This window comes from Berghia stephanieae, chromosome 2, assembly GCF_034508935.2.
Source record: "Berghia stephanieae isolate SIO BIC M18660-M18661 chromosome 2, UCSD_Bste_1.3, whole genome shotgun sequence".
Taxonomy (NCBI): Eukaryota; Metazoa; Mollusca; class Gastropoda; order Nudibranchia; family Aeolidiidae; genus Berghia; species Berghia stephanieae.
In genome coordinates, this window is record NC_088361.1 from 103185633 (window position 1) to 103200613 (window position 14981).

At 35.4% G+C, this 14981-nt stretch overlaps 2 protein-coding genes across 7 annotated transcripts in view; one reads left to right on the plus strand and one right to left on the minus strand.

Annotated features, from left to right (window-relative positions):
* The window catches only part of LOC144966117 (intersectin-1-like), a 103843-nt gene extending 98110 nt beyond the window's left edge, over positions 1–5733 (minus strand). For all 5 annotated transcript variants that reach the window (XM_078902217.1, XM_078902215.1, XM_078902216.1 and 2 more), the window contains exons 1-6: positions 5586–5733; positions 4762–4814; positions 4378–4464; positions 3222–3285; positions 2045–2247; positions 620–784 (exon numbers count right to left, since the gene is read on the minus strand). In XM_078902217.1, the coding sequence (XP_078758343.1) occupies positions 620–784; positions 2045–2247; positions 3222–3285; positions 4378–4464; positions 4762–4777 (535 nt within the window). In that variant the 5' untranslated portion in view covers positions 4778–4814; positions 5586–5733. The remainder of the gene's footprint in view (positions 1–619; positions 785–2044; positions 2248–3221; positions 3286–4377; positions 4465–4761; positions 4815–5585) is intronic.
* A 79-nt stretch (positions 5734–5812) lies between these two features.
* Positions 5813–14981, plus strand: part of LOC144966118 (quinone oxidoreductase-like protein 1) — a 15004-nt gene continuing 5835 nt past the window's right edge. Inside the window, exons 1-8 of one of the 2 annotated variants that reach the window (XM_078902219.1) lie at positions 5813–5874; positions 7414–7474; positions 8584–8661; positions 9556–9676; positions 10734–10802; positions 11208–11389; positions 12016–12079; positions 14596–14694. In XM_078902219.1, the coding sequence (XP_078758345.1) occupies positions 7418–7474; positions 8584–8661; positions 9556–9676; positions 10734–10802; positions 11208–11389; positions 12016–12079; positions 14596–14694 (670 nt within the window). In that variant the 5' untranslated portion in view covers positions 5813–5874; positions 7414–7417. Of the gene's footprint in view, positions 5875–6016; positions 6108–7413; positions 7475–8583; positions 8662–9555; positions 9677–10733; positions 10803–11207; positions 11390–12015; positions 12080–14595; positions 14695–14981 lie in introns of those variants that run through there. The other variant, XM_078902218.1, reaches the window with a different exon arrangement.

The window sequence follows — 14981 nt, forward strand, 5'->3', positions numbered from 1 at the left end:
AGGAAATTTTTTTTTTTTTAATTTATTTTCACACAGAACTCTTCGGCCATTTGAAATTTGCTAGACAGCAGATTTGCAGGTTCTCTAAAATAAAAAACCAAATGCAAACTTGGCGAAAACTTCAAATCTAGTAATTTTAATGTCAATTTTTAGTTATTTGGCAAGGAAATTCGTAATTTATAAAATTGTGTATGAACAACCACAATTTTTTAATTATTATTATTATTATTATTATTATTATTATTATTATTATTATTATTATTATTATTATTATTATTATTATTATCATCATTATTATAGTACTAGTACTAATAGTAGTAGTAGTAGTAGTAGTAGTAGTAGTAGTAGTAGTAGTAGTAGTAGTAGTAGTAGTAGTAGTAGTAGTAGTAGTAGTAGTAGTAGTAGTTGTTGTTGTTGTTGTTGTTGTTGTTGTTGTTGTTGTTGTTGTTGTTGTTGTTGTTGTTGTTGTTCTTCTTCTTCTTCTTCTTATCATTATTATTATTTTTATTATCATTTAAGTATTACTAAGAATTAAAATTTCGTATTTGGCCATGAAATGTGTCTAAAATTCGTAAAATTACGAAAAATTTGGCATGTATGCGATACAAACGATACTGACCTGGCAAAGGACTGACGCCTGCCATGGCACCAGGCTGCATGGCCCCTCCATTTGCCATCCTGGGCATCCCTCCGAGGGAACCTGTGGTCATTGTCGTTGTACCCAGGGAGGCTTGTGGGGCTTGGGGCTGCATCATTGGCATCCCTCCCATTTGGCCAGGCATGCCTGATTGAGAAAGAATGAAATAAAATGAATATAAGTATACACAAATGGATATGTCATTTGAACAGTTTCACTGTGCTCGGACACTAAATTTTACTATATGTGACCCTTCGCCTCAAAATGGTATTAAGTGTTAAGATGTTGAAAATGGAATTTATAGCCAGAAATATCAGACTTGTGTTGAGTTTGTATGTTTTATTGATGAGAATGAATACCATTTTTTAGGGTGCTGATGCCAACAATTTATATATTTGACCAGTTTTAACATTAAAGTCACCTTTTAAGCATCTGGTTCGTTCCGACATAATACCGTTTTGAGACGAATGGTCACATATAAAGTACTAGTGCTCATAATACCCTTCACCGCCGAAGGGCATAGTGGAGATGATAAGGCATTGCTCAATTTAGCCCCTATAGCTCACTTAGCTGCACTGCACTTTGGCTGATGCCAAACGTACTTCATAAGGTTGGCACTCAATCAATTCAATTTGCCGCTCCTCAATGTTGGAATTCCCTACCTACCAGCATCCTTTAGGTCATCCTCATCCCTTCAATCTTTACAAAAACACAACTAAAACCCGTTTATTTGAAATGCAATTAATTGATGATCTGTATATTTGTATATTTCAATTGATGTCAATGTAAAGAGCTTAGTGCCTGATTAAATGGGGTAAAGTGCTATAATAAGTGCTATTTATTATTATTATTTCTATTATTATTTTTAAGCCTGGCTTTTTATGAGATAGTCTAGATGAATAAAAGTGTAGATGAATAAACGGAATATAAATAATCTATCAATGAAGAATTTACTAACACCTGAGTTGAATGAATAATGAATGCAAAGTGCCTTGCACAAGGACGCATCCAAGTTTCCCAATACCTGTCACAAATCCCATCACAGATTGATTTCTCAAAGTTGTTCAACTTAGGAGATGAGACGTCGCACTGCTCAGCCACTGATGTTACATTCAATCTGGTAGCATGACAGTCCGGCTATGTGGTCTTGTGGTATGACACTCACTTTCGGATTGGAAGGTCCTGGATTCTAGCTTCACTCGGCGCAAAGTTGAGTCCTTGGAAAAGACTCTTTACTCAACGTACTCAGGTGTAAAATGAGTACCTGGCCGTTAACAGCATTGTCTTTGTCCGAAAGAAAAAAATCGCAATATCGCCTAACAGGTGTCGTGTCTCGTTTTACATGTTAAGTGTTGCTATTGGCTAGGGATCCCTTGTTAATAGAAACACATTGAAATAGTGTTTTACCTCCCATTGAGAAGTTCATTCCCATTGATGTGTTCATGGGTTGCTGTCCAAGTGACCCGATAAACGGAGTAGGGTCAGCCTTTAATGAAGGTGGAAGGACTTTGGGGAGTGCGTAACCTTGAAGCTTTTTCTTTATCAAGTGCATTGCTACCGAGAATTCTTTCTTGTCCATTTTCCCATCTCCATTTATATCTGCTAACCCCCTGAAAAATTGAAAAAAATTTCCATTTTGAAAACAATCCATACAAGAAAGTATTTGATCTTAAGCAAAATCTTTAAAGCATGATTATATTTCTAATTAAAAACAAAATCTTTCTTCATTCATTTTATTTTGCTTTCACAGTACTTGGAACCAGGTGGTCTTGGAAGAGTCTAGACAAGTCTGGCACTAAGTCTGATACAAAATAATAATAATAATACAGACCTGTCAACCATCCATATTCTAAAAGTGGAATCAGAAAGTCATAAAATAGGAATTTGAGACAAAAAATAGGAATTTGTCACCAATGGATAATTCCCTATATATATATAAAAATGACCACAAGCTTTGCCACCAAACACATAAAGACAGAGTTCTGGCACAGCTGGCAAACTACACATCAAATGGGGTAGGTAGTGGAATGAGGAATGGGAGGGGAGGGGAGAGGAGTGGAAATCATTTTCCTACTTAGCTCCCTTTTGGCAATCATTGAAACAAATATTTTAAAAATCACCTTTTTACCCGCTCCCCCTCCTCTATTTTTTTCTTCTTACCATTGTCATCATTGAAAACAGGAAATTTAGAGACAATGGCCGATAGCGGAAAGGGAGAGTGAAAATAGGAAAGATTCCGCCAAAGCGAAAGGGTTGGCAGGTATGAATAATAATAATAATAATAGATAACAGAAAATAGCAATTGTGCCTTAGTCCTGATTCAAGCTGTAATACTACTACTACTACTACTACTACTACTACTAATAATATTAATAATAATAATAAGAAGAAGAAGAAGAAGAAGAAGAAGAAGAAGAAGAAGAAGAAGAAGAAGAAGAAGAAGAAGAAGAAGAAGAAGAAGAAGAAGAAGAAGAAGAAGAAGAAGAAGAATAACAATGCCATGCCTTAGCCCTGATTCAAGTTGTAAATTTGTGAGATCAATTAAACACAAATATAAAAATGGAATGAGTGGCCAAGCTCTTACCATATCTGGCCCAATATTGGAGTCGGCAATCCGGATTGCATAAAAAAGTCCCTGGCTTGATTGCCTGTGGAATCAAAGAAAAATAAGTAAGAGTAATTCAAATTGAACGGTACCTAGTCAATAAGTTTTTTGCTAATGAAATCTGTAAATATATTGAACTGAAAACCCTTCCCACCACTACCTCAAACTAGAGGTGACGGCTTTTATACTAATAATTTCATTAATATATACAAGTGTAGAGCATCAAGTAGGACACAAAAATTGAATAATAAAATGTTAATATGTATTACAAAATTAATATTAAAAAGAAAAAAAGTAAAATAAATGTTTATCTTCACAATTTATGTTGCTTAAGAATAAAGCTTGATTTTGAAGCTTTTAAATTACCAGAGGCTCCTACACTTAATAGCCTCTAAGAGGAATCAGAATACAAAAAAAGCTGAATTTGAATTTGAGACCAAAAAGCGGGGGAATCAATTCACTGTATTTGACTATGACTATGACATGCTTTGATGCAGATATTGTAATAGACAATCCAAAAGTACTCAAATGATACAATATATATAAAATGTGTAAAAAATTGCAGGTTGATTAGGGACTAAACAGGGGGTCAAATGATAGAGGACAATGGCCCTGGTACTCTCAGAGCAAAGCATTGAATGGACAGATTTAGCCTTGAAAGAAAGACCCCCCCCCCCCCCCCCCATACACAAAACCAATCAAACATGCCAGCACACACACAAATACACACTGCCAAAATTAATCGGAAGAGTAGCCAACTGTATTCACTAACATATAATAATACCTCGATCACAGACCTCCCCCCCCCCCCCACCCCACCCTACCCCACGTTTAAAATATAATGACTAAAATCAACTGCACACACTTTGAAGGGACACAACATCATTGATTGACCATTGAAGATGATGACGAAATAGACCATAACACACTTTTTTAAAAAAATTTTTTTACTAGATATGATTTTTTTAAAACTTCCCTCTTTTGAAATGTGAAATTTTTGTCTTAAATGTAGAATCGAGGAATGTAGACCAATTAAGCAGAATGATTCTGCGAAAAGCAGAAGAGTAGGAGACTCTGTATTGATATGCATAAGTAAAATAGAATGTCAATGTCTAAATAAGGAAAAGTATTTAACCTGTTATGTAGCCATTCACAGGTTTCAACTGGAAAAATTGGGAGTCATGCTTAGCTCTGTCCTCTCCATTTATTTTCCACAAATCACCTGAAAAGATAAAAAATTAAATTTAAAGGATATAAATATAAAGGGAACGACTTTATATATGCATGTCATCAAAACAACTGCCATTTCATAGACTAAGCCTGATAAACATGATCAAAGTAGGGAGCATTTCAAATTCTCAAGATGCCTTTTTAATAAAATTTGAAAGCGGTTGGGGGGGGGGGGGGGGGGGAGAGAGAGAGAGAGAGAGAGAGAGAGAGAGAGAGAGAGAGAGAGAGAGAGAGAGAGAGAGAGAGAGAGAGAGAGAGAGAGAGAATAGAGAGTAATCTATAATAATACCTTGGTTAACTGCCATTTCGTATGAAATTATGCCCTCTTTATCTAATCACAACCTGTGAAGCAAAGTAAAAAAGAAAGAAACATGAGAATTAGTCTATGATTTTAAAAAAAGAGTAATTACAAGACAATACTAATACATGTATTCAAATAAGTACATGATATTCACAGTCGCATGACGAAAATGAAATAATCTGCAAATAACAATGAACTGGTTCGTGAGTGAGTATAAATTTCAAAATAATATTCAATTTAAACTAGAGAGAACAAGAGACGCACTGTAGTAGTCCAGTGTCATGTTACATTCATATACCAACAAGCCAACCAATTTGAGAAATTCATAAGAATAAGACTTTTAACATTCTGAACGCCTTTTTTTCAGAGAAAATATCCTCCTGAGGAATTGGTTGGCTTGATATGGAAAGGGTAAAGTGCGGCATTGCACTTGAGGCTTTGGGGGAGTGGGAGTGGTGGGTCATGGGTCACCATCATTTCAACTTCACTGAATTATTGATTATGATGATTTGAAAAAGACCTCTAAAAAATTGAAATGTACGAGTAAGATGTTGATATGGTAACTGGTGGGGAATGTATTTTCCAGTTCTTAAATACAAGGCTTTAGGTGCTAAAAACTATTTTTGTGTTAACGATTCGTTCCACCCAAGACAAGGCCAAAACCCACGGCTCACAGTCCACAGTCACTGTGTGTAAACTGATGAGAAGTGTGAAAATTGAAAATGAAAAGACAGGTGGAGAGATTGTTTTACGCAGAATGCGAATATCTAACGATTTTTGAAAGACGGGGATCATATATGCACATTTCTAACCGGTAATATGTTACAAGAAACATGACGTTCCTAGGAATCCATTTGGAAATGAATTTGAGGCATGGATCGAATATTATTATCAGCCAGCCATTCAGCCAACATAGTCTTTTCAGTAGTACATGGGTCGGTAAATTACACATACACGATTAGAATTATGGGAAGGGTGGGCGTATCCGGAAAAAAAAAACGAACTCAATAACATGAGATTGGTGGCAGTTTCAATTTCTTCGGCGTTTTCAATACTTATATTAATACTCTAGACAATGAATTTCATGTGATCAAAAAAGAAGTATTGATTTTATTTTCAAACTGTTAAGCTTAATCTAATTTTTAAAATAGAATGAAGTTTTTCCACATAAGGCATGATGGAATTTATAGAAATCAATAATTGATAAATGCGAAGAAATATTAAAACGATGATTTTTTTGTTCCTCTCCGAAACTGACTGCAAAACAAAAACAAGAGAGGTCTGCTGACCACCGATAAATAAGATAACACAAGAAAAGAATCTTTACTATTTGTGTCAGTATCTTAGACATGTTGATAATTCTTTGAGATGCAAGCTTCACCGCTCTTTGGTTTTTGAAGACAAATCTGTTTTTTGTCCTAAAATCGCAATTCCATGAACACATGAAGAGTTATAAGACATCCCATTGAGTCATTGAGATTGATATTCAACATAATGTCATAGAATAGAAATGAATATTCGGGGGCGTGGACTGAGAAATTAAAACTGCATAATATGTACCCAAGAAAAGAAGATCACAGTTCTTTTAAGACAACTTTTAAGACGCTCATTGTGAAACAGAAAAATACTGTTTGTAGAGATTAATTCAGACACCTCCTTCCACTATGTGGCATGCCCAGTTTTGAGAGACGCGAATTAAATACGTTCACGAATGCACAAGAGCAGATAAAAGGCTGTAAAAGCCTACATAAATCTGGACTTATATCATATCATTTCAACTTTATTTTACCATCGTTACTAATTCGGAAATGTGACGAATAAATCACAAGAAATGGACAGAATAGTATAGACATCAGGGTTTGAGGTTCTTCTTTTTAATTTAATTAGCTTTAACTTACCGAGACTTTGCTCTCTACTTTTGGATTAACTGGATTGCTTTATAATGCTTTCCCAAATAGCAAATATTGAAAATATTACATTTGTAGATCTGAGGGCCCGAAATTATTTCTAACATTTGATTATTATAACTGCTGTTTCATTTTTTTAAAAGTGTCCCAATCAACAATGGAATTGTAATTGTCTCTGGTTAGTTATAAGGTGGAATAGATATGTATATATACCCATAAAATGGGTACTTTCATTCGTATTTTACTAGAAATTAAACATATATATGTATTGCCAGTTTAGATGATTTATTGTCATATAATCGAGGAATTACAAAATAGTATCAATGTCCTAATCTGTCGCTTAGTATTTCTTTTCCTTTTAAAATAATAAGAACGGAAATTGACTACAGCCTTAAGTTGGTATATTTTGTTCAAAGACTGGAAACTAAATTCTTTGTAGAGAGGAAATGGAAAGCTGTCTATACTGTCTTTAAATTTAAAAATTATGCCTTTTCCGCCACGATATCATAAGATATCGGGGCTCGAACCCGGGTCCTTCCGGGTCACAGTGCAATGCCTTAACCACTCGGCCACCTCGCCCCACGTTGTCTTTACGCATGATTAAATTATATAAAGAGGCATACAACTTCAAGATATAAGAAGTTGTTGCTTCTCCATTTCATATAGAAACAATATCAGGGGAAAAAAATGAATTAGAAATTGTTCAAGCATTTTTAATCATTCATATTTTCAGGATCATGAAATGTCTTAAAGGAGATTTGAGTGGAAATGAAAATGTATTATATATTGAACAGGTAAGATAGCTGGTAGTATTTACTTTATTTAAATATGCCATTTTGCATGCCATTAAACAGATATCGAAGGACCAATCAAATCATCTCTGGTTGAAGAATTGACTTAATGATGATAATAATAATGATTATAATAATAGTAATAATAATAATAATAATAATGATGATGATGATGATGATGATGATGATGATGATGATGATGATGATGATGATGATGATGATGATGATATATGATGATGATGATGATGATAATAATAATAATAATAATAAATAATGATGGTGATGATGATGATGATGATGGTGGTGGTGGTGGTGGTGGTGGTGGTGGTGGTGGTGGTGATGATGGTGATGATGATGATGATGATGATGATGATGATGATGATGATGATAATAATAATATTGTTAATATTGTTTCAAAACACTTGAGTTAACGAGAAGTCGAGATTGTTTTGAAGTCAGCTCTTGTTTTAAGTGAGCATCACTTCAGTGGTCCCATTTATTCCCTCATTATATCCTAAACACACGACAGAATTATACAGGATACAACTTTAAAACAAAATCACAAGCTGATTGTATAGCCAATGGTTAACAACAAACACTGTTGTTGTCATTTGCTTGCTTGCAAACTATAGATTTATATTATGTGAAGTAACTGATTAGTGGACGCATTGTTAATTTGTAATCAATAGGCTAATTTCCGATCTTACCATTTAGCAGGCTTGCTCCTAATCAATTTCATTGTTCTAATATAATTGTTGGTTCCAATGTCATAGATAAATCTGGTATATGGATTACAATGTCATGTTCTCAAACATTTTGAAACAATGGACTAGGCCATACGAATTCTCCTTATGGGCCAAAAACGAAATCTATGCATGCACACATATTTTTTAATATTCCACACACTGTTTCCTTCAAAAATTGATAAAATCAACGCCACCCAAAGGCAACATTTTATTTTTCATGGCCCTAAAGTGTTGACTTAAAGGGTAATGCACTTTTCTTTTCCTACTTCAAATCTTTTCTTATCTGAAATTAGAAGAAATGATATTAATATTAAGATTTTTTGCCATAATTGTCATAAAATGACTAAATGACATTTTCTTTTGCAGAAAGATGAACCAGAGCTCCAGCCTGATGAGCTTCTCATCAAAGTGAAAGCTTGTGCCATTGATCTAGATACAGAAAAGGTATGGCTGCTGTTTATGGTCAGAAAATTAGAAAACTGATGAATTACAGCTTCTTATGCATTTGTATGTTGTAGGTGAAGAATGTATCAATAAAGATGAGAGAAGAAAATGGTTCGGACATGTAGAGAGATGAGAGAGGGAGTACGTGGAAAGGAAGGTTTTGGACTTACAATTAGTGGGAAAGAGGAAAAAGAGACACCCAAAGACTAGATGGTTGGATAAGGTAAAGGACGATATGAAAGAACTGGGCCTGGAGGAAGATGATGCTCTGAACCGAGATGCATGGAGATGTGGCATTCATTATGGCAACCCTGCAAAATGCGGGATAAGCTGAAAGAAGAAGAAGAAGATGTATTTGTATGTTGCATTTGTGTGTGTTTGTGTTTGTGTTTGCATATTTGCATTTGTGTTCTCTAACAGATAAAACCCCTTAACATCTGCCATTAAATAATGGTTACTTTTTTGTTCAGATAGATGGTCGCCCTGTATATCATTTACAGGAACAACATTAGGATTCAGTAAAATTAGTTTTGATTTCAACATCCTTTACCATTTTTTTTTTTAATTTCAGAAATAATCAAATCAGTATAATGATAAATCATTCGTGCATTGTAAGGAGTTAATGATTTTTAGTTCATTTTGTTCATCAGAAATACTTCAGTGGGAGTTATTGATTTTTAATTCATTATGTTCATCAGAAATAGTTCAGTAAGGAGTTATTGATTTTTAGTTCATTGTGTTCATCAGAAATACTTCAGTAAGGAGTTATTGATTTTTAATTCATTGTGTTCATCAGAAATACTTCAGTTAGGAGTTATTGATTTTTAATTCATTGTGTTCATCAGAAATACTTCAGTTAGGAGTTATTGATTTTTGATTCATTGTGTTCATCAGAAATACTTCAGGCTGTTGCAGCCTTCCCCTAAGAGTTGTCCTCTAGGGCATGAAGTCAGTGGTGAAGTGATTCATGTTGGTTCCAATGTCGACGCTTACAAAGAGGGCTCTGAGGTTGTAGGTAGGTAAAATCTAACTTGAGCTTTTATATACCGCATATCTACTAAACATGCCCAAACCACTTTACAAGGGGTCCCAAGCCAACAACAACACATAACATGTAGTACGAGACATGAAACCTGTTAGGCGAAATTACATTTTTTCCTCGACAGAGGCAATGCTGAAATGTTAATCGTGAGGTACTCATTTTACACCTGAGTATGGTGAATGTGAGTAAAGAGCCTTCTTCAAGGAGTCAACTATGTGTCGCTCAGAGCAGGGGGTCAGAAAAAATCTCGACTGCACCCAGGATCGATCTTGGTCCCTTGGCGTGTCAAGCGAGTGCTCTACCAATTGAGCTATCAGGATCCCCCTATATATAATGTAATATATAATAATTGATTTATACACAGCGCCCAGAATCCACATAGTGCTCTAAGGCACTACACATACAAAGACAACAGGTAACACCATAACGACTCAAAAGACTGTCTGAATAGGAATGTTTTCAAAAGTTACCTTAACCTACTGACCTCGGAGGGGGATAGGGGGGGGGGTCTATTTTGTTCCATATGTTTGGGACCTTTATAGAGAAGGATTTTTCAGCTAGAGATAGTTTACATTATATGGAACATTAATTTTAATCCTTCTTTCATTTTGGGATGCCCAGGTGACATGTCATGCTATGCTATTAGTAGACTATAAGTGTGAGTGGGGATTGAGTATGAATAATCCGTCTAAAATATCTGTATCTGTATCTGTATGGTAGGCGTTGAAGAAACCAATGGTCTGGTTGTATTTCAGTGGCATCCTCATTGAGCGCGGGCCCATGTCAGTCAAGCCTTGAAATCGTTTAGTTGTGGTGCCATGATGACCAATTCATCCAGCCCATTCTACTCCGAGATAGATATTGCTATTGATGAGGCATTTTGTAAGGTAGTGTTTGTTGTCAATAAAGACATAAGATCAAAGATATAGAGGACTAACTAAGCTTTGTAAAGGCGGGTAACTTACGATTCGTTTTTATTGATTTCCTATTCTTGATTCACTGATTAATTTTCTTTGTCTTTTTTTTCCAGGAATTGTGTCTTTCCTCAGTCACCATTCTGGATGCAGCGAAAAATGTGTCGTCAACCAGCATGACATCGGTACGGGAATCCGTCTTTTTCTTTGGAGTGGGTTTTATAAAGATGAATGTCTTGATTTTTTTTTCATCCATGTCTTTTTTATTTTTTTTATTTTGTTTGGAGGGTGGGTGGTGGGGCAGGGAGGATTTAAATTTCATGAAATTTGAAAGAATAACTTTTTTATATATTTAATTGATACAACTGTAATATTTTTTTTATTTTTTTTAATGAGCTTTTATACAGAGCAATATCCACTAAACATGCTCAAAGCGCTTTAAAAGAGGTCCCTGGCCAACAGCAACACTCAACATTTAGGACAGGACATTTGATAATATACTTTAATAGAAAAAAAGCTACTTATGAGGATGAGGAGCTTATATTATTATTGCAAATCTTCCCTCCATCCCCCATTCACAATAATCCCAGTTTCCAAGCCAACGTCTGTGAGTCACGAGACGGCTGCTGCCTGTGTTGGAATCGGTCTGGCCGCTTACACGGCTGTCCATTATCTGGGCCATGTTACAGCTGGCGATACTGTCTTAGTCGTCGATGGGGCTTCACCATTTGGCAGCCTCAGCGTTCAGATTGCCTTGAAATGGGGTGCAAAAGTAAGTCAGTCTCTCATTCTCTCTGCTCTCTCTCTCTCTCTCTCTCTCTCTCTCTCTCTCTCTCTCTCTCTCTCTCTCTCTCTCTCTCTCTCTCTCTCTATCTATCTATCTCTCTCTCTCTCTTTTTTTTTCTCTTTCTCTCTCTCTCTCTATCTCTCTTTCTCTCTCTCTATCTCTCTTTCTCTCTCTCTCTCTATCTCTCTCTCTTTCTATCTCTCTCTCTCTCTCTCTCTCTCTCTCTCAATCTCTCTTTCTCTCTATCTATCTATCTATCTAACTCTCACTCTCAGCTTTGTTGAAAATGTAAAGTAGAAAGTCCTCAAGGAGCCATAAGTAAGGCTTATAAGTCTAGAATGTCTTTCCTTTTTTACCTTGTTAATGGACAGAAACAATCATTTGTCACTGTTGTGATCAGATGCAAGTCCAGCCCAGAGTATTTTCTGCCAAATCCAACCATTCACTCACTGCTGGCTGAAAAGAAGTGGGGTTTATTTTTGGGGTTTTTTTAAATGGCGGACTCTATCCAGTTTTAAAATCATCAGTCATTACTTTGAGTCAAGCTAAGATGTCAGATCCTTTTTTGATTCTTTTTGGGTTTTTTTCTCTTTTTTTTTTTTTTTTTCCAGGTTATATCAACGTACAGAAATCAGGCAGAAAAACAATTTTTGGAATCCATGAAACCACCTGTTGGTAACGTACACTTCATTTCTTCTTTTTCTTTTTTTGTTCGTTTGTTTTGTTTTTGTTTTTTTCCTGCTTTTTTGGGGGTTTAATTTGTTTTGTTTTTGTTTGTCGTTTTGGTTTTGGTTTGGTTTTGTTTTGGGTTTTTTTTTAATATATTTTTTTTCAGACAGAGGATTCATACGGCTGCAATGAGAGTTAATTTTTTTTGTGCAAGGAAAAATTAAGAGGCTTAATAGAGCTTAAAATCCAGATATCCAAAACCCTCAACCTTTTCATCCCCTAGTGTCGACATAAATACCAATTAAGATTTACAGAACGTTACTGCAAAATAGTGTTCTCGCACAATTCATTTCTCCCGTTCCCACAAAATAGGTATTCATTTCTATTCAGAAAAGTGAGTGGAGCAGGCACTTATGTTGTTGACAATAACAAGAAATGAAGTGAGTAGGAAAGTGCCAGAAGACAATAGAGAATAAAAATTTGGCAGCGGCGATGGGGGCTCGAACCCGTGACCTTACTGGTACGACAACTCTGCCTGGCCGAGAGTGTGGCTCTACCGTATGAGCTATCCACCAATCCACTTTCCTACTCACTTCATTTCTTGGCATTCATTTCTATGCACTGTTAGAGACTCGTATAACTTATAAAAGTAACCCATCATCCCAAAAAGGTACTATGTCAGGTGAACTGATGCTTGAAATAGCTTTCAAAATATGATATGAGTTTCCGTATTTTCCCTTCAACCGCACATGTATGGTTCATTTGTTGGTGATAGACTGCATTTAAAGTATGTAAACTAGCATCATAGTGATAAATAATAACGTGAAGTTGAATGTAAGCTTCAATTTAATGACAAAAACAGATCAATTGAACGTTTCGGGTTTCCCCTTTACCAACAATACAGGATGATTGAAACACCACAGATGAATGAGATCTTAACTACGCCACTACCACACCATCTCATTCATCTGTGGTGTTTCAATCATCCTGTATTGTTGGTAAAGGGGAAACCCGAAATGTTCAATTGATCTGTTTTTGTAATTAAATTGAAGCTTACATTCAACTTCACGTTATTATTTATTTCTTCGAGCTTTGAGCAACAACATTTACACTACATACAGTGAAAAAATCATTTATATAACTATTGTTTTATGATTAAGTTTTGTTAAAGTTTGTTAATAGTTCATTTAGCTATTTAAAAGTATATTTAACTAATAAAACACCATAATTTAATTCAAAATGATTGTTATAATATAATTTTTATATTATATAGCACAAAATCATGCCGGAAAAAAAATTAAAATTTGGGCAATTTTTACAAATTAATCTCTTTTTGATTATCTCCCCTGAACATTTCTTGAGGCAACAAACGGTTGATTTCATATCTATGGCCATTTTAACTTTAAAACCTCTATTTGGCATGAGCTTGGATCACTCAAACAGAATACTAGATTTTTATCTCTCTCAATCAGGTGCTATATTGGGCTAGACTTGCCTCTGAAAATGGTATTTAAAGTTTTAATTATGAAATTTAAATTAATTTTTTAAAACAGAAGTCTACATAGCAGCTATTTGCTTTTGTCTTTAGTGTGTACAGGGGTCTCCTATAGCTCAGTTGGTAGAGCATTCGTGTCACACACATAGGGACCAAGATCGATCCTGGATTAAGTTGAGATGTTTTTTTTCTGACCCCCCCCCCCCCAACATGTCCACTCAGCAGTGATAGGGTAGCTGGGTTTGTTATATCGGGTGGAAAGTATTTTGCAATAGACCAGTGTCCTATCATAAGGGTAGTAAGCAATTGCTATTGTCCACTTCACATTATAGTAACCAGGATAAACCCAGACTCCATGGGCCTAATGGCTCTGAATGACTTTTTTAGTGTATACCAACATTTTAAATATAAATAAATAAATAAATAAAATTCCCTTTATTCATCCCATAGGGGAAATTTGTTTCTAGAGTCTATTCCAAGGGAAAACTGGAATAACCCAGGCGTCAGACGCAGTGCTAGTGCAGCGCCGCAATTTGAGCTAGGGCGAGGTGACTTGCTCAAGGCCACACAGAGCAGCGGCGGGTGATTGAATGAACTCGGTACTTTTCGGGTACGAAGCAAAGACCATACCTCTGAGCAGGGTTGCCAATTTGGCAGATTTTCTGCCAAATGTCCTTTTTTAGGCAGAATTTGAAGTCGTCTGGCAGAAAAAAAACGGTCTGGCAGTTTGGCAGATTTTATTTTCCACTTTATCCATGGCAATTTTTATGTATTAGTGACTTTTTTAAAACTTGGGAATTGAAAAAAAATATTATGACATCGACCTTGTGAATTTTTTGTTTAACAAAACTGATGAGTTTTCAAAGAAGTAACTATAAATAGTACGGTTTGGCAGATTTTTGTGGTATTTGGCAGATTTTTAAAATCCAGTTGGCAGAATGCCTGAAAATAATCTGGCAACCCTGCTGCTGAGCCACGCTGCTCCCCGTAACTCTTCAACGATTTTATTTTTTTTCTTCATCTCCAGCCCAAGTGATAGAGATGGGCCAGAGGAATAACATTCTAGTCAGTTCTGTAATGGAAGAGACAGGGAGAATTGGTGTGGACTGTTTTGTTGACAACGGAGGTACGTCATGATAAAATGTGAGCGTCCTTGAGATAATCAAGTCACATGGTGAAAAGCGTTGAACAGAGATATTGACAATTCTAATCAAGATGTCAATTTTTAAGAAAAAGGAGTTATCAAAAATCGTTAAATCAAATATTTTTCTACATATTGATGAAATATTTTAATTGAATTCTACTCCTAAATATTTCATTTTAATTTTTTTATGAAGGTAATTATTATACTTAATTTCAACTCTTGTCAACTTTGGAAGCGATTTTCTCAAAATTAGGGTTTCACACCCTAGC